This window comes from Dendrobates tinctorius, unplaced genomic scaffold (assembly GCF_039654945.1).
Source record: "Dendrobates tinctorius isolate UK_male_01 unplaced genomic scaffold, ASM3965494v1 ptg000035l, whole genome shotgun sequence".
Classification (NCBI taxonomy): domain Eukaryota; kingdom Metazoa; phylum Chordata; class Amphibia; order Anura; family Dendrobatidae; genus Dendrobates; species Dendrobates tinctorius.
In genome coordinates this window covers 68,314,661-68,334,999 of record NW_027361703.1, presented here as the reverse complement: position 1 = coordinate 68,334,999, position 20,339 = coordinate 68,314,661, and the positions used below count along the sequence as shown (strand labels likewise).

Below are 20,339 nucleotides of genomic sequence, written 5' to 3'. Positions count from 1 at the left end.
TGGTTTTAAAAAATTGTACATGGTGTTCGATGTGTGTTTTGTCTTGTAAAGAGATAAATCTTTCTTCTTGTTATGAGCATCTATGCTTCTTCTTTATGCATGATTTTTTTTCTTTTGCTTTGGTAGCAGCTTTTTGGCACTGATGACTAATGTCATATTGAACATGCAATTTGAGTTGACTGGAGATCTCAACATATTGATATGTAGATTTATGAGAAAAGCTCCAGTATTGTAATTGTATTAACTGAAATATCTTCTAATCATTGACTGGTATTTTTCCACACACACTTGTAAAGGGAAGCTGTCAATCATTTTTTAGGTGCAATCAGAAAGGAAAAACGGTCTTAGGAGTTGCGGAAAGAGACTCAGACAAGAGATGGATTTAAACCACAACGCGTTTCAACGTAGTATCCGTCTTCATCAGGTGTAAACTTCCACCTGATGAAGAAGGATCCTCCATTGAAACGCGTTGTGGTTTAAATCAATCTCTTGTAGGAGTCTCTTTCCTGCACTCCTAAGACCGTTTTTCCTTTCTCATTGCTCCTATCCTTCATTGGAGGTTTTCGGCTGGAGCTGCGGTGGAGACCTGACATCCTTGTCTGCCCCTGGGTTGCTTCCTAAGCGCTCCTTTATGACCGCTTATCACTGACTCTTAATCATTTTTTTTAAGAGCACCTCCTTGACTGTTATGCCAAGAATGTGCAGAGATTTCAATGAATACAGGTTAGGGCTCCTTTGACAGTTTTTTTTGTATGAGTGCTACCAGATTTTTCTCTGATGGCACACTTGCCTATGATATTCTATGGCTAATTCACATGTCCATATTTTCTTCCTCTGACCAAGTGGTTCAAACAAAAGCAAGGAGACTTGTCCGATATAGATCAGAGTGTTGGATCAAGCTTGGCAATGCAAGTTTTTTTTGTCTATCGTTATTTTTCATCTTTGAAAAACTGATGAAGCTCTGACCAAACTCTGATAAGAAAAAGCACTTTGATGAAACTCTGCCCATTTTTTGAGTACGAGAACTATCAGTGACTGCTGAATGAGTCTGTTCATTGGAGACACAAAGACCAGTATAGAAAGTTTACATGCAGAATGGTATGATATTTAAAAGTCAGGACTACGGTATTTAAAAATGTCTTTGTTTTCTTTCATTTTCAGATGCCTTAGAGCAGTAAAAAAAAAAAAAAAAAAAAGTTGCATAGTTGTTCACACCTTTTTGTTATGGCACTTGGCCCCCAGGGGCTGTAAATGCAAAATATCACTTTTTCATTACTATCCTTGTATTTAAATCTGTGTTTTGTATTCCCCTTGTTTTTATTACAATGTACAGGCCTCAGCATTTTTTGTAAGAATTTGTTGTATGTATTTGGGCGATATACAAGTGATCTCTTTTGACATTTTTGAGCTCGTTTGGCAGTACAGCCTTTGCAATCCTGCCATTGCTTAGTACCCGAATTTGCAATCAGAAAGACCATACGATTGTATGAGATGACTGCATGCCTTAAGCATGAAGTGTTTTGCATGCCAACAAGTAGTGGTGCATTTTTTTTAATCTAAATTCCATCAGTCTCCTCCATTGAGAAATATATTTGACACTAGTCTTTGGGGAATGAAGGAGTCTTGCAGTTGTGGTATGCATGTCTTCTAGTTCATATGTTTTGTGCTGACCACCTTTTTATGATATAGCTCATTTTAGTGTAGGTCACACAATAAAAGGAACACCTATTTTAGTGTGAAAAATGAGCTGCTGGGAGCTAAGCCTCTAAGGTGTGGTCACATTTACCTTTGCTCATCCAGGAACAAAAGTCTTATGTTTTGTCCTTACTTTTTGATCCTATGGTTTTTTTGTTGCTTTTTTTTCCTGTCACCCAATTAAAACTTTTAAACACATAGAAAAATAACCATTTTTTTTATCTGCATGGAACCATCACCAAAATGTATACCTGTTGAAACTTCACTAGGAGATTTGCATTCATCTTGTCAGCTCACATCACATCATTTTGGATTTTCTGCTGTGAATGCAGCATGCATCTTTTTTTTAATTGCTAGAAGCGATACTGTGCTTGTCTTAAAGGGGTTATCCAGTGAAAAGTTATCACCTATCCGAGGGACAGGTGATAACTTGATGACCAGTAGAATGACTGGTGGCATCTGCACCAATTAGCAAAATGGGGAATTTTTATCCCCAATATAATGGCGTGCCATGCTTGACTGCTGTTAAATTAGTTCTCTTTGCATTTTCTAGCAGTACCGTACAGAAAGAATGAATGGAGTGGGGGTTGGGTGTCCAACCTGCCGCATTATTTTTTAATTGGTATAGAAGTTTCCCATTTGGAATAAAAATAATCTTCGTTCTGCCGAACAGAGCCAGTCCCAGCAATGGGATACCCACCAATCATTAAGTTATCTCAAGTCATGATCAAACGTGCTCGGATAAGGTGTTATCCGAGCATGCTCAAGCGAGTGACTTCGGCGTGCTCTAATAATATATTAGAGTCCCTAGAGTTTCCCTAGCAAACAGTCAATCCCCGCAAATGTTGCAGCTGTTGAACAGCCACAAGACATGCAGCCACAGGGACTCGAACATATGTTTCGAGCACACCGAAGTCACTCGGTTAGCACCTGAGCATGCTTGGATAACGCCTTATCCGAGCACATTCGCTCATCCCTAGTTATCACCTTTTTTCATTGAACAGCCCCTTTAAATGTTTAGTAGATCAATATGTTTGTCCTAGTCTGAAAACGAGATCTTCTTAATTCCTAATCTTATAAATCAAAGATATGTTTTGGTAAAATACAGATGACTCCAATAGGATGCCTGCAGAACAAAATTCCTGATACTTTTAGAAAGGGTTCATTTTCTCACAGCCTGTTCCTGCTTCTAAGACCATTGCGACCTGCCACGCATTTGCTGGATGCCATTGTACTCTAAAAAGTGGAATGACCATGCAGCCATAATTCTCTTTGCATGTCCGCCCCCAAAAAACATTTAATAGAAGTAGAATTTAAATATTACTCTCTTGTGCTCTTAATGCTATACACTTGGACAGAGGTCAGAACACCTTCAGGTAAGCAAAGCTGGCATTTCATGCCCCTGAATAAAAACTGGAAATGCCAACACACATTATTAACTAGTGATATAAAAGCAACACCTTTTCTTTGTCAACAAATTGTGCAAATTCTGTATATTCTTTTGTGTACTTAATAGGTCCTTTTGTTTTATTTGATTTTTTTTTTAAGTCTACGTTTCAATAGTGCTCACTAAAGGCCAATATACATTTCTGAGTTAACGATTATTTACTATCTTACATTATTTTTTTCCCTCTATTTTAAGATCCACGTAAACATTCTTGGCCAAAATCCAGGGGGAGCTTTTGCCATTTTGTGCTGTACAAAGAAAACAAGGACACAATGGATGCCATTAATGTGCTTTCCAAATTTCTAAGGTCTGTACTTTTTCAGGATTGGTGTAATTTTTTTTTCTGAATCAGATTTTTATTAAACAAAACCACTTACATCAGAACTCTAATGAATAAACATAGAAAAATTCCATATCAATATAATGCATTGGTGTATACATAAAAGAACACAAGTCCATAACAGTGGTGAAATTATCCACTTTCTTTTTCCAAAGGAAGAGGAAACCGTAACATAAGAAATTGACTTAGTTCCAGATTAGTTCAGGCCAATCATAGTATTTGTTTATATAGATGTGAATAAATCAGCAACAACAATAAAGCAAAAGGAATTGGTATTAACTAGTCATTGAGTAGAGACCATATCCATCTAACAAAGAGTTGATTCTTATTAACTGTTCTTTTGTAGGTTCTAATTTCGATTATTCCTTCCTTTTTGCTTTTTTCAAGGCCTATAAGTGTAAGAGGATGGAGTCTAGAAAGGATAACCCTATCTCTTTTCTCCATAAATATATTATTCATTTTATTGTTCAATTCTGTTAAAGTTGGAGGGTTTGGATCAAGCCAATGATATGCCGGCAGTTTACATGCCTGACAAAGAATCTTCGAGATGCCCAAAGCTATTGTGGAGTCTACATCTGTTTTCCCCCAAAAGACCCAGTATACATTTTAGGCGCTCTGATTCCAGTCTCACCAAAAATACCTTCTCCACAAAATCAAATGCTCCCTTCCAAAAGGCTTTTATGGAAATGCATTCCCACATCGTATGCATTAAGTGACCATTCTCGCTAATACAACTATGGCAATTTGAATTGGGCAAACACTTATTTTGAACAAGTATGGAGTACTATACACCCTGTGGACAAGTTATACAGTTGTGCTCAAAAGTTTACATACCCCAGCAGAATATTTGGTTTCTTGGCCTTTTTTCAAAGAATATGAATGATAACACCAAAACTTTTTTTCCACTCATGGCTAGTGGTTGGATGAAGCCATTTATTGTCAAACTACTGTGTTTTCTCTTTTTAAATCATAATGACAACCCAAAACATCTAAATAACCCTGATCAAAAGTTTACATACCCTGGTGATTTTGGCCTGATAACATGCACAGAAGTTGACACAAATAGGTTTGAATGGCTACTAAAGGTAATATCAACACCTATGACCTGTGACAAATGCCAGGAAAATTGTTCGGGATGCAAAAAAAACCCCACTAATAACATCAGCTGAAATACTAGACTCTCTGAAAACTAGCTATTTAAAGAAAAATTCGGCACTCCCAAATTTGTGATGCAAAAATTATATATAGAATTTTATTGACAAATTATCCACTGTAGACAAAAACTGTTGACGTTTCGGCCAATTCTTAGGCCTTCATCAGAACTCTCATGAATAAACATAGAAAAATTCCATATCAATATAATGCATTGGTGTATACATAAAAGAACACAAGTCCATAACAGTGGTAAAAGGAAAGAAATAAAATACAAATGAAGTACATAAGTCCGCTTTGAATAATCAAAATGTACCAACACAGGGTTAATAACACAACTTATATCTTAAGGAGATGTATAAATCATAGCTAATTCTAGCTGCATAACATAGAAAGCTAATATTAATATTAGAATATGCGGCTGTACTATATACTAGATACATAAAGTGAATATAGATACCGGCTATAGGATAATAGGAAGAAGCAGAAAAAAGAAACAAACATACGTTGTCTTCAGTGTTTGTGGACCTCAAGACCAATATAGAGCTGAAAGAAAACATATGGTCTATCAGTAAAGTAAGGGATTTTTTCATAGTCCTATATTATGGCGGCTGACAGCATATAGGTCCCTAAATGGAAGACCGGACTCGACAAATGGCGTCATGTCCTGGTGCGCTAAGGGGAATGGAACTGAAGTGCTGGAGGGAGTAGCGACATCTGTGTTTGGTCAGGGTGAGTTTTTATATGAGCGGTAAGACCGCATGTGTGGCGCCATGGAGCCGCGAGACCGGAAGTTCCGGGTGGAGTGACGTCACCGGAAGTGATGCTGGGCCGTCCAGGAGGAAAAGGCTTCCTCCGTGTAGTACATAAGCAGCGTTTGTGTCCCACCTAGACTATGAATGAATGAGTGTCACAGGAAGTGACGTAATGGGCCCTTGTAGTCAGGGGATAATAGTAACACACTCTGCTGAGAATTGTAAACACTGAAACAAAGGGCATGGACAAAAGGAAAGCTGAGTGTGTGATGATTGTAAAGGATATACAAAAAGGATATATTGTATAGAGCTTCAAACCTACCTAGAGAAAAAACAGAATAGTTAGTAATGGACTGGAAGGTAAAAAATAAAATAAAAATGAGAAAAAATAAGAATGAGATAAGGAAAAATTAAGATACTGGAAAATGAAATATGTAAAACCAAGATAATATGTAAAAAACTAAGAAAAATAGGAAAAAAAATCAAGAAAAAAAACATAGTTATAAAAATAACAATAACAGAAATAAAATAAAACAATAAAAAGTGAAAAATTAAAAATAAAAAATTAGAAAAAAGAAAAAGAAAATGTTGAAAAATATGTAGAATAGATATCTTTGAAAACTAGGGATGTTGCTGTTTCAAGATGCACAATAAGGAGGCACTTGAAGAAAAATGGGATGCATGGTCGAGTCGCAAAAAGTAAGCCATTACTGCGTAAATGCCCCTAAGTATATAGCTTACAATACGCAAAACAGCAGAGGCACGCCTCAAAACTTCTGGAACAAGGTAATTTGGAGTGATGAGACCAAAATCAAACTTTTTGGCCACAACCATAAACGTTACATTTGGAGAGAGGTCAACAAGGCCTATGATGAAAGGAACACCATTCCTACTGTAAAGCACGGTGGTGGATCACTGATGTTTTGGGGATGTGTGAGCTACAAAGGCACAGGAAACTTGGTCTAATTTGAAGGAAAGATGAATGCAGCATGTTATCAGCAAATATTGGAGGCAAATTTGCAATCATCAGCTCGGTAGCTGCGCATGGGATGTATTTGGACGTTTCAACATGACAACGATCCAAAACATAAGGCCAATTCGACCAGTGAATGGCTACAGCAGAGCAAAGTGAAGGTTCTGGAGTGGTCATCTCAGTCTTCTGACATCAATATCATTGAGCCACTCTGGGGAGATCTCAAGCACACTGTTCATGCTAGACAGCCCAGGAATTTACAGGAACTGGAGGCTTTTTGCCAAGAAGAGCAGGCAGCTTTACCATTTTAGAAAATAAAGAACCTCATCCACAAGTGCCAAAAAAGACTTCAAGCTGTCATTGATGTTGGAGGGGGCAATACACGGTATTAAAAAATGGAGTATGTGAAGCTTTGATCAGGGTCATTTGGCTTTCTTCTGGCGACTCGACCATGTCTCCCATTTTTTCAAGTGCCTCCTTCTTTTGCATCTTGAACAGCCACAATGCTAGTTTTCAGAGGCTCCAGTATTTCAGCTGATGTTGTTTGTATGTTTTTCTTTGCATCCCGAACAATTTTCCTGGCATTTGTCACAGGTGAGGATGTTACCTTTAGTAGTCATTCAAACCCATTTGTGTCAACTTCTGTGCAGGCCTAAATCACCAGGGTATGTAAACTTTTGATCAGGGTCATTTGGATGTTTTGGGTTGTCATTATGATTTAAAAAGAGAAAACACAGTAGTTTGACAGTAAATGGCTCCACCCAACCACTAACCATGAGTGGAGAAAAAGTTTTGGTGTTATCATTCATATTGTCTGAAAAAAGGCCAAGAAAACAAAAATTCTGGCGGGGTTTGTAAACTTCTGAGCACAAATGTATTTGTGAGAATTTTTGGAATTCACAAGGCGATAGATTTTGGATTAGTTCAAGGATCTCTCTCCGATATTCCAAAGAAATATCTCCCAGCTCTCCTTCCCGTTTAGATCTAACCTCCATAGTATTTGTCTCGGTGTGAATCAACAATAGTTTACAGATATGTGAAATTAGCCCCCTAGTGGAATACGAGGAGGCGAAAATGTCAGTGACTGATTGTTCACAAACTATTATAGGTTATAGTTTTTTTGGGTGTTAAAGGTGTGCTTTAATTGAATTGCAAGTATTGGTAGAAAAGTTTGTGGGATAGACCAAAAAGTCTGATTGAAATTCTTTAAAGCTTTTAACCCATTCACGCTGCAGCCCTTCTTCGTTTTTTTGTTTATTTTGCTTCCCTTCTTCCCAGAGCCATAACTTTTATATATTTCCATCAATATGGCCATGTGAGGGCTTGTTTTTTGCGGGACAAGTTCCGCTTTTGAACAACACCATTGGTTTTACCATATCGTGTTCTGGATAATGGGGAAATGACATCCAAGTGTGGTGAATTTTTATAAAAAAGTGCAATTCCACAACTTTTTTTTTTTTTCCTATGTTCACTAAATGGTAAAACTGACATGTCATTATGATTCTCCAGGTCATTACGAGTTTATAGAATCCAAACATGTAAAACTTCATTTTTATTTAAGTAATGAAAAAAAAATCAAAAGTTTGTGTAAAAAAAAAAAAAAAAATTGTGGCATTTTCCGATACCTGTAGCGTCTCCATTTTTCATGATCTGTGGCTGGGTGAGTGCTTATTTTTTGCGTGCCGAGCTGACATTCTTATTGATACCATTTTGGTTTGGATACGATCTTTTGATCACCCGTTATTTTAATGCAATCTTGCGGCGCCCCCAAAAATAACGTAATTGTGGCTGTTTGACTTTTTCTTTGCTACGCCGTTTACCATTTGGCTTAATTCTTTTTATATTGATAGATCGGGCGATTCTGAATGCGGCGATACCAAATATGGTTTTTTTTTTTTCATAATTGTTTTATTTTGAATGGGGCAAAAGGGGGGTGATTTAAACTTTTAGATTTTTATTTTTTTATTATTTTTAAATATCTTTTTTTTACTTTTCACTTGGATCAATAGTCTCCATGGGACACTAAATGCTGCGATAATCCGATCATCTCTGCTACACAGACAATGATCAGATCTCCTGAGTGTAGCAGAAATGCTCAATTGCTATGAGCAACCACAGGGGTCTTCTGCAGACTCACCGGGTTGTCATGCCAACCCATCGGCTACCCGCGGTCATGTGATATGGGCGCCGATGGGCGGGATTAGTGACGCGCTTCCAGCTCGATCACATTAAATACCACTGTCAGAGACTGACCACAGCATTTAACAAGTTAACAGCTGTGGGTGGATCGCAATTCCACCTGCGGCTGTTAGGGGCACATGTCAGCCGTTCAAAACATCTGTCGTGTGGGGAAAGATGTGGGCTTAGCGACAAAGCCCACATCAAAGGAAGACACGACATGCGCCATACATTATCCTGAAAAACTGCTCAAGTTTTTCCACAATGTGTGAAGTCTTTTAATTTTAAGATTTCAGGTAAGAAGGGGTTATTCCAGATTGGAGTGAATTTGGTAAAATCATTCCCCCTATCCCATACAATATACATCATGGCTGCAGAGGAGGATCTAAAACTATCATCTGTTGGTAATCCTATTTCTAAAGCACTAAGTGTGGAGCTCCAAATCGATTCCTGTAAGATCAAACCCTTTGATTAGCCCAAACTGTCTTTCTGAGCCCACATGTGAAAATGTTGCAAAAGATAATCAATGTAATATAACCATGGGTCTGGAATTGCCAACTCTTCCATATCTTTATCCCAGCAAAGTGTCTCTAATTTGATACTCGGATGTTTTTTCTTCCATAGAAGTTCCATAAAAGAGTATGTATTTTATGAAAGTATCTCATGTGAGTCCGTACTTGGGAGTTATGCACTACATATAACTGTAGCACGAGAACCATTTTAATTAGGCTACCCCTACTAATACGACTGGGGAAAGACTGCACCATGCATCTATTTTACTCTGAAATTTACCCATAAACGGGAGTAAGTTAAGATCTAAGAATTTATCTGCCCTAGCACTCATCATGATCTCTAAGTATTTAAATTTGGTAAAAATCTGTAATTGGTTCAACCCAACATTGAGGATTGATGGTAATGGGCCCAAATGTAATAGGACAGATTTATCCCAATTTATTAGGAGGCTGGACCATTTGCCAAAGACTTTAACAATATTTATAGCCAATTGAAGAGCAGATTCTATATTGTCCGCATATAAAGAGATACACTTCTGTAGATCCACATGTAAAACCAGTAATCTTGCCAGAAACCCTCATCCTACATGCCAATGGTTCAGTTACCAGGGCAAAAAGGAGGGATGACGAGGGGGAGCCTTGTCTTGTACCCCTTCCCAGTGTAGTTTATTTTCTAAAAGCTTTGAATGCTGACTATTGAGACACATTTACATGATTATAATTACCAATCTACATCCCAATTTGGGATTCAATAGAACTGACCTTGATCATGTTTCATGTTAATGAGTAATTAATGTCATACCTTTCTATAATCCAATGAAAAGTCAACAGGGTAGCTTCCAATTTTTCTTTTGAATATTTTGATCATATTTATGGCAACATGGAATGCACCTAAAGAGTAAGATTGAATATTTATGTTTTTGTCATGTTTCATTTTGATACAGGGTTAAACCCAACATATTTTCTTACATGGGGACCAAAGACAAAAGGGCTATTACTGTTCAAGCAATTGCAGTTCTCAAGTAAGTAATTTCTGTATCAGCTAATTAGAACTTGCTGCACAAATTCCTTTTGTTTGATTTCATTATTTACATAATTGTAAATAATAGGTTTTTTTTTTAGTAATCCAGTAGTAATGTTAGTTTTCACACAACTGTGCATAGTTTTTCATATAACCAAATTTATTTTTTTATTTTTATATGGTCAATGCATTAATAAACTGCTTTACGTTATGCTATACTCAGCTATCGCTGACATTCCTTTAGAGCATACGTGGGGAAAGTGCGGACTGTGGGTCACATCTGGTCTTTTGGTTCTTCTTATCTGGCCAGATACTCTGCCTGTGTTATATCCTGCATCTGGCTCAATCCTAAAAGATCTGATAAAGATGAGTAGAGGCCCCATGTCTCTGTTTCATAGCTAAATGCATTTGTTAGCAAATATATTGTGAGCAGTAGGTCTGCATAATGTAGTCTGCCCAATGCACTACCTAAGTGCAGCACATAAGTGTACTGCAATGAATTAAACCAGAATTTAACCAGAAGGGAACTGAAGGTAACTGGATACATAGTCACAGTAAACAATGTTTCTGTTTGTTTTTACGCTCACCCCTTTAGTCCTTCACTTCGTACAAACCCCCCTAATCCCTAAACCTAGTAATGAACTGGTCATCTCTTCCTCCATCTTCCCCATCCATCTAGCCGTCTTCTCGGATCTGTTCTTCAACATAAAAATCTCCAATCTCAGACAGCCATTTTATGCCCTCTTCTGCCCCCACTTGCTCATTCTTTCTCTGCTCCTCTTCACTGCCGGCGATATATATCCAAATCCTGGTTCTCCTCACCACATCCCCAGTCATTTCTATGTCCTATCCACAATGTATCACACATTTCTGCAACCTTTGTAACCTTATACTCATTCACTCAGTCCCCGATTCCCCATGCACTCTAATAGGAACTCTATGGAACGCTCGCTCTGTCTGCAACAAACTATCATAAATCTATGATCTTTTCATTACTAACAAACTTTCCTTCCTTGGCATCACTGAAACCTGGCTCACCCCCTGTTACACAGCCTCTCCCGCTGCACTTTCTAGTGGTGGATTCCATCGTTCCCAAACCCTCAACCCTAGCAGCAAGCATGGTTTTCTCCTGTCACATAACTGCTCCTTCACCCAAATTCCACCCTCCTTTACTCTCCCTTCTTTTGAGGTGTACTGTATGCACATCTACTCCCCCTCGAACCTCCAACTAGCTGTCATCTCCCCAGGGTCAGCCACCACCTTCTTCAACCACTTCACCAACTTTCTACTTCATTTCCTTTCCGCTGACATCCCCATATTGTAATGTGTGGCTTCAACATTTCCATAGACACTTCCCACTCAGCTGTCTCTAAACTTCTATCTCCTTCTTCCTTCGGCCTCACTCAATGGTTCTCCTCAGCCACCCACAAAGATGGCCACACACTGAACCTAATCTTCACCCACCTTTGTTCCCTATCTTACCTCTCTAACTCACCTCTCCCTCTTTCTGAACACAACCTACTTACATTCTCTTTCCTCTCTTCTCAAGGTGCACAATCCCCACACCACAAACTTGCACACCCTACAGAAATCTCAAACACCTTGATCTACACTCACTCTCCAAATCCCTTCTCTGTCTTGCAAACATAAGTTCCTCAGACAATGCAGATGCTGCTGTCACTCAATGTAACACCACAACAGCTGCAGCTCTCAAATTGGTTGCCCACCTCACACATACCAAAACTTGCACAATCGACAGGTAACCCTGGAACACCAGCCTGACTAAAGAGCTGAGACGGGCTTCTAGGGTTGCTTAGCGGAGATGGAAAAGATCCATTCCAACAATCACTTTATCACATTTAAAAAGTCCCTTACTACTTTCAAGTCCACACCCACTGCAGCAAAACAAACCTACTTCTCATCTTTCATATCCTTCCTGTCTCACAACCCTAAACAGCTATTCAACACTTTAAATTCTCTCCTCCTTCCCCCAGCAACCCATCCCTCTCAACTCAGGTGAAGACTTTGCCTCATTCTTCAAGCAAAAGATTGATAACATCAGACAAAGCTCTTGCCTAAAGTACCCACAGCCCCTCCTCATAGTTACTCAGCCCCCCTGCTCCAAAACCAGCTTCTCCAACATTACGGAAGATTTTCCTCTCTACTCTCCGTATAACATCTCACCACTTGTGCACTTGACCCGATCCCGTCTCACCTCATACCAAACCTCACCACCGTTTTCATCCCAACCGTAACCCATCTCTTCAACTTGTCACTAACAACTGGTGTCTTCCCCTCATGCTTCAAGATCGCTCCCATCCTCAAAAAGCCCTCCCTTGAACCATTCATCTCTGTCTCGCCCCATATCACTTGTCCCCTTAGCCTCGAAACTACTGGAACAACACATTTATTTTGAACTGCCTCCCACCTCTACTCCCTCTTTGACTGCTTTCAATCTGGCTTTCGACCACATCATTCCACCGAAACTGCCCTGACTAAGGTCACCAAATACCCAACTGCCAAATCAAAGCAACTCTACTCTGTCCTCCTCCTGGACCTGTCACCTGCCTTCAACACAGTGGACCATTCCCTCTTACTACAGATTCTCTCATCTCTTGGCATCACAGACTTGGCCCTATCTTGGATCTTTTCATACCTAACAGGCCGGACGTTCAGCATTTCCCAATCACACACCACCTCCTCATCTCGCCTTAATCTCTCTCTCCTGTAAGAGTCTCTGACATGTATTGTTTCATATTATTGTAGTTGTTTTTTATTACATATACCCCTTTTCACATGTAAATCACAATGGAATAAATGGCGCTATGATAATAATGATTATTTTAATTACTGTTTTTCTAATAACCATTTTAACTAGTAATAATATTGAATTGCGCATGCAATTTTTTTTTTACAGAATAACCGCACAAAGACTAGCGCATTTAAACAAATGTTTAATGAACTTCAAATTGGGAAACTTTACATACCAGAAGAATCCTCTGAAATTGGGTGAACTCCAAGGAAATCATTTCACAGTTGTTTTAAGGTAAAACATTTCATAAGACCTAGAAAAATAAATTACCTTATTTTGGGGAGTATAAGACGCACCAAACCATAAGACGCACCTCAAATTTTGTGGCAGAAAATAAGAAAAACATTTTTTAAATAAAATGGTGGTGGATCTTATAGTCCCATTTTACAGTAATTTATATGGTATCAGCGGAAGTGGAGCCGAGCCACAAGAGGCAGGGTTGCAGCTTCAGTAGGCCAGCGGCGGCAGGAGTGTGGCGATGCCTCGGGCTGCGAGGAGGAGATGTCCTGCCACTGCCGGCCCTGGGCTATCCTAAGATGTCTACGCTGAACGGAGTCCTCCTTCCCATTGATTATCCTGCCGCCATCGGCCTCCTGAAGTGGCGACCCGTCTTCCTGTGACCCCCACTCCATCGCAGCTGCACCCCGGTAAGCAACTTTAGGATTTTAAGATGCACACCCATTTTACACTCAAATTTTTTGGGGAAAAGCGTGTCTTATAATACAAAAAAAATGGTAGTTATACTTCTCTGCTCTTCTTAATTAAAGGAGATAAAACTAAGCAAAAGAGGAAGGAGACGCTATTAAAACACAAGTATAATATATACATATTTAACATCTTTTGGCAGAAATATTACCGGAACAGATGAACAAGTGGAGCAAGCCATGACCTCTCTCAGGGATATTGGATTTATAAATTATTATGGCATGCAAAGATTTGGAACAACTGCTGTTCCTACCTACCAGGTGGGAAGGTATGTTGTCAGATTCAATAACATATTTGTTTATTTTTTTTATAAATTGTATTGATTTTTTTTTTTTTTTTTTTTTTTTTTTTTTATGTTAAAGAGCTATTCTTCAGAGTAACTGGAATGAAATGATAGACCTGATCCTGAAACCAAGGCCTGGAGGTATAGAGACCATTCTGAAAAAAATTCTTAACCATTCTGTGACAAATGTCTTCAATCCTATAAGTTGGACCAATACCAGTGGGAGGCACAAAAAGTAATGTAGAAGCCCCACCTTCCTCTTCCCATTCAGCACTCGTTTCTCTTGGTTCTTTCATTGCTCGCTTACCTGGTCATCTGCCATTCTCTGTATAATCTTCCCTTTTGTGAGGACGTCTCATGTGCCCACATGTAGCAGGAGGCTGGGCTGTACAGAGACTAGCAGAGCAATAGGGAAGGGAGTCATGGAAGTGATAGGGATGGGGGGGTACAGTTTTTTTTATTTTTTCACCCTACCCATTCGAAAAGCCATTAAATAAATGTTTAGTGACATGTACATGTGTTTTTAAAGTTCTGTAGAGAAGTCTGTGATGAAACACACCATGCCTAGAAATTTGCTGCATTTTAATGAAATAAATTAAACATTTGTTGTTGTTTTTTTAAACCCTTAAAGGGAATTTGTCAGCCGCTTTTTGCTTTGTAAATTGAAGAGAGCAGTAGATGAAGGCTGAAACACAGAATTCAGGGAAGTGTCACTTGTCAAAATGCTGTTGTTTACTAACTGTGAAGGATTTATCACTAAGAGATTAACATTGTCTTAGCACCTCACTGTCTGTTGACTTTGTACATGTCTGGTGTGGGCGGGATTAGCTTTCTCAGCTCTGCTTTATGCTAAATCTAAAAACTGATTGTGTCAGAATGGCTGCACCCAGTATTCTAAGTGATACATTCTTGGATTCAGCTTCTCTTTTTCTACATTACACTGCTCTCAGATGAGGTAGCAAAAACCTGCTGACAGATTCCCTTTAGGAAGCAGACAGTTTTCATTTTTGTGTTTTTAGTTCGTCTTCCCTTTTTTTCAAATAGCCATAACTTTTTAATTTTTTCTCTGGCTTAGACATATAAGGGATTGTGTTTTGACACCATTTATTCTACCAAACAGAGAAAGGAAAATGCACAAAAAAATATAAGCGCAGTGAATGGTTGAAAAAATTCAAATTTCAATTAATAAATCTAAATCTTGAAAAACTAATAACTTTTGTGATTAAGTTATGCTAAAATTTCCTACCATTCACTCTGTACTGCAACTTAGGGTTCTGTTTATAGTACCCACTTTCTATGACAATTCGTTTGAGAATCCCAGTGCATGATGAGATACTTAAAATGAGTCGTCATCTGCTGGCTGAAACTGGTGTCGCTCCCCTTTCCGCCCTGAAACTCAGCATCATTGGGAAGGGGTGGCTGGGGCATCATGAGGCTCCTCTTTGCTTCCTTTGCTGCCCTGAAATGACGCGTCAACAGTGACGCTCATTTCAGGCGCTTGTTCCTGTCTTGCCTCCCTTGTGCAGTGTCTCCCCCATGTGTAGTCTCCCTCAGTGCCCTGTGCGATGAGCCCAGCGTCTGATCTGTTGTCTGCTTAGCTGAATAGTAGTAAGTCGGCAGCAGAGCGGTGTTACTATACCTGTTGTGCAGTAGGACTAGCACCGCCCCAGCAGATGACATCACTTGTCTCTGTTGGGTATAGTGTTACCGCTCTGCTGCACGGAGGAGACAGTAGAAAGCCAGTAGTAGTTATATGGAGTAGGATCACAGGGTGAGCCTGTCTCATACCCAGCAGATAATGGCTTTGACACACTGTGAGAATCTGCCTTTAAAGGGAATCTGTCACCCTTTTTTGGACTATCAGCTGCCGACATTGACATCAGGGGCTTATCTAAAGCATTCTGTAATGCTGTAGATAAGCCCCCGATGTAACCTGAAAGATAAGAAAAACACGGTAGATTATACTCACCGGAGGGGGCGGTCCGGTCTGATGGGTGTCGCGGTCCGGTTCAGCGCCTCCCATCTTCATACGATGCCGTTCTCTTCCCTTCCTGTAGTGGCTCCGGCGCAGGCAGAATACTGCAGTGCGCAGGCGCCAGACCTTTCCTGACGCCTGCGCCCTGCAGGACTCTGCTCTGCCCTCAACAGGGCAGAGCAGTGCGCCGGAGCCACGACAGGAAGGGAAGAAGAGGGCCGCATCGTATGAAGATGGGAGGCGCTGGACCGGACCGCCCCCTCCAGTGAGTATAATCTAACGTGTTTTTCTTATCTTTCAGGTTACATCGGGGGTTTATCTACAGCATTACAGAATGCTGTAGATAAGCCCCTGATGTCAATGCTGGCAGCTGATAGGGCAAAAAAAAGGGTGACAGATTCCCTTTAACAGCCTTGGTATAGCAGAGCGCTGCCTATGACTGTTAAATGCCGCTGTCAAACATTCTGACTGATTTAAACTTTTTGCTAGCTCACCTGAGAGCAGCCTGTTGTAGGCAAAGAGAAGCTCAATCCCAAAATGTATGGATTGGGCACGGACCCTGAACACTGACTTCATCAGGAAGTCTGTGTTACTGTTCAGGTTCAGCCTCCTGAACACCGGGTGTTTCCCGTGCTGTCACCAGCAGGTTTGATCGGCAGTAAGGTTAATACCACTGGGCAGAGCGCTGTCAGATGACAGTGAGAACCTGCAGCTGTGACCAGAGATATAAAGTTTACCTCCGGTCACAGGCATCGGCTGATGGACTACTACTCCCATCAGCCTGCTGCCGCTAGTAACAGCGAGAGCAGGCACTGCTGATTAGAGTATTCATCAGCCTGCACTATAATTAAAAAAATGGCATGGGTTCCCCAGTATTTTTGATAACCAGCACAGGCAAAATTGACAGCTGTGGGCTGCATTCTTCAGCTGTCTGCTTTGGCAAGGTTGATTATCAAGAATAAAGGTGTTCCCATGTTGTTTTTTTTTCATTATTTAAATGGCATTGGGTCCCTTCCCATTTCTGATAACAAGCCAAACTAAAGAAAGTAGCTGGGGGCTGGTATTCTCAGGCTGGTAAAGGACCATGGATATTGGCTCTCCCCAGCCTGAAAATAGCAGCCCACAAGCCGCAGAAAAGATGCATCTATTTGCCCTATGGCGGTGGCAAGTGGGATTCCTATTTGTGGGCTTGATGGCACCTTTGTATTGTCCGATGACATCAAGCGCACGGCTTAGTAACAGAGAGGCATCTGTAAGACGCCTCTCCATTATACTAATCCTATAGTTATATTGTAAATAAACACACAGCTTGACTAAAGTCCTTTATTTGAAATAACCACACTTACTTTTTTATTTAAAAATAACAAAAGCAGTTATACTCCCCTAATGCCCATTCCGTTGAAGCCATCATCTCCTGTAAAAAAAAAAAAAATAAAATAAAAAAATAATAAACAGCCATATTCGTCATTTGTCTAACGTTCTGTCCCACGCCGTAGTCCATGTCTGCGATAAGTAGTTTTCAACCTGGACTGGGCCAAGATGCGACTGTCTAGGCTGATAGCCACAGGAGAATGAGCTGCTGCGAGTCCTGCATCAGATATCGTTGACAACATCGAGGTTACCGCAGGTCATTGAGACTGTGTGCCCAGCCGGTGAGATTACCACAGTTCACCGTGAGACTGCAGTGCTTTTATTGCCAAGGTATTCTTCTGCAGGACTTTTTTTTTACATTGTCTTCTGCTGCAAAGCTCTTTTGCCAGGGTATTCTTCTGTGGATCTTTTGTGTCAAGTTATTCTTCTGAAGGGTTTTTTTTATCAGGGTATTTTTCTGTATGACTTTTTTTTACATGGTTTTCTTTTGCAAGGCTTTTTGCCAGTTTATTCTGCAGGATTTTTTTGCCAGGTTATTCTGCTTCATTACGTTTTTTTAAAGCCTTTACATTTATGTCTTGTAATTGTGTGAAAATCACGGTTCTCCTCATTATGAACTGTACTTTCATAGCCGAAAAGGGATATCTGGTTCAGTGCAGAGAAGAGTGGGCAAAGACAAAGGACCCAGATGCTGCACTGCGAAAACTGCCTGTTAAGCGTTGTGTAGAAGGTCAGCTGCTTCGTGGGCTTTCTAAATATGGCATGAAAAACATTGTGACAGCATTTGGCATAGTGAGTATTTTTGAATGTACACCAGTTGTTACATAAACTATTTACATGTTTTTGGAAGGCGTTTTTATACAACATATAATTGGTTCTGGATTTTACAGGCATGTATTTATTCTCTTTTACCTATCATACATGTTGTAACTGAAGTGCTGTAAAGGGAATCTGTTGTGTCTGATCGCGTTATTTAAGGCTTCTTTTACACTTGCCGTGTTTTTTTGTGGCCCGTATTGCCGTAATTTTCATGGTCTTCCACAAAAACAGGCTGCAAAAACTTTCTCGGATCACCGTTTTTCTGGTTTGGAAAAGTAGGAGAAAAAAAGGGAATTGTCAATAAAATTGAAAACAAAAAAAACAGGAAATTGTCAAGGAACAATAAAAAAAAAAAAAAAAACCCTCAAAAAAAGAATCTGCTCTTTCTCCAGTGCCTTTTTCTTCTGGTCTTCACAGTGTACAGAGTTCTGTGTCCTTTGTTTGTCGCAAACTTTGGATTTAAGTTTTCTGAACATGTCGAGGCGTTTTGAAGATGATGTGATTATGTGTTGGTTGCTTAACCAGCATTTAGCGCATGAGCAGCAGCAGCACTTGCACCAAGGAGGCTGTGGGGGCACCAATTCTGTTGCAGCGCTCGTGGAAGGGTCATTTCCATTCCCTGTACAGTGACCTGCGACAGCACACGGAGAAATTCTTTACGTACTACAGTATGTCCGTGGCAACTTTTGATTTGCTGTAGTCAGAGGTGCGTTCCTGGATTATATTTAAGGATACCAGAATGCGTCGCTGCATTTCTCCAGAACAGCGGTTTATTGTGACATTGAGGTAATGACAACCTTATTTTAAAACTAATTTAGGCTTTTAATGTTTCATAATATATTACTAATGTCTACCTCCCCCTTTTTTTAAAAAAATACAGATTCCTTGCAACAAGCAACTGTTTCTCAGCACTTCATTTTGAGTTCTTGTTGGGGATTAATACAGTGTCCAAGATAGTTACGCATACCTGTTTGGTATTGTGGAATCGCCTAAAGGAAACTGTTTTAGCTCCACCAAAGCAGTAAGACTGGCTAGCTATAGCAGCGGACTTCCAAAAAAAACAAACAGTTTTCACACTGTATCGGTGCGCTGGATGGGAAGCATATCTGGGTCAAAAAAACAGCCTTCTCTGGCTCCAAATTTTTCAATTATAAACATTATTTTTCAATTGTACTAATGGCTATTGCTGACAGCAATTACAATTTTGTTATGGTCAGCATTGGGGCTTATGGGAACACATCTGATGCAAGGATCTGGAGTAGCTCTCGAATTGAGTACCATTTGAAGAACAACCAATTAAATGTCCCCGAACTTGCTGCATTACCAGACTACACCAATCACCAATTTCCATATGTCCTGGTTGCGGATGAGGGTTTTGGACTCTCCCCAAATTTAATGCGGCCTTTTCCCTGACAATCTTTAGATTTACGGAAGAGGATCTTTAATTATAGACTTACTAGACCACGAAGGTACGTTGATTGTGCCTTTGGGATCCTGTCAGGAAAGTGGCGTGAATCATGAGCTGCATGGAAGTAGGACCGGAGAGTGCAACAAATATTGTAAAGGCGTGTGTGGTGTTACACAATTTTGTTCGACAACATGAAGTTAACCAAGAACACTTGCTTTCTGTGGAAACTCCATCGGACAACACCATCAACACCTCAGATAAGCAAGTTAATTTTGGATGCCCTGCTGCAGCTGCAATTGCAATTCGAGAGGTTTTTGCATTATTTTTTGTCTTCCCCAGGGATCCGTCTCCTGGCAGCAGGCAGCCATTTCATCAAATGATTATTAGGACCAAAAGTGTGTAAAAACAATAAAAAAGTTAGTTTACTCCATTCACATTTTCTATTAAGTAGTTAGTACTAATCTAGTCTCTGTCTGCCACACAAGATCTGAACTAACGGCTGCACTTACTGATCCCAAAAAGAAAAAATTCTTACAAAATTTGTTTAATAAATTTTATTTAACAAAATAAATTTTTGTCAAAAATTTTTTGTACAGAAATGCACTCTATGCAACCCCTCTTTTGCACACTCTGCCACCCCTCTTTTGCACTCTCTGCCACCCCTATTTTTCTATCTTTTAACACCCCATCTCTGTCTGGCCCCCATTACAGCGAAAAAACAACAGTACCGTGAGCCGGTGAGGGCTCTTCACCCACTGTCCCCCATAATAACCTGGAGCCTCCCCTAAACTCCTTTACACCGAAGGGGCGGGGGGGCTTTTCAGCGCCCCTACATACCTGAATGAGAACGATGATTCTCTCCAGGTGCATCTTGTGTCTCTGCAGGCATGGAG

General features: G+C 40.0%; 1 protein-coding gene across 4 annotated transcripts in view; it reads left to right on the top strand.

Annotated features, from left to right (window-relative positions):
* The window catches only part of PUS7 (pseudouridine synthase 7), an 86,175-nt gene that overhangs the window by 35,541 nt on the left and 30,295 nt on the right, over nt 1-20,339 (top strand). For 3 of the 4 annotated variants that reach the window (XM_073573619.1, XM_073573617.1, XM_073573618.1), the window contains exons 6-12: nt 3,054-3,071; nt 3,338-3,449; nt 9,997-10,074; nt 12,991-13,119; nt 13,733-13,858; nt 13,953-14,014; nt 17,851-18,011. In XM_073573619.1, the coding sequence (XP_073429720.1) occupies nt 3,054-3,071; nt 3,338-3,449; nt 9,997-10,074; nt 12,991-13,119; nt 13,733-13,858; nt 13,953-14,014; nt 17,851-18,011 (686 nt within the window). The remainder of the gene's footprint in view (nt 1-3,053; nt 3,072-3,337; nt 3,450-9,996; nt 10,075-12,990; nt 13,120-13,732; nt 13,859-13,952; nt 14,015-17,850; nt 18,012-20,339) is intronic. The other variant, XM_073573620.1, reaches the window with a different exon arrangement.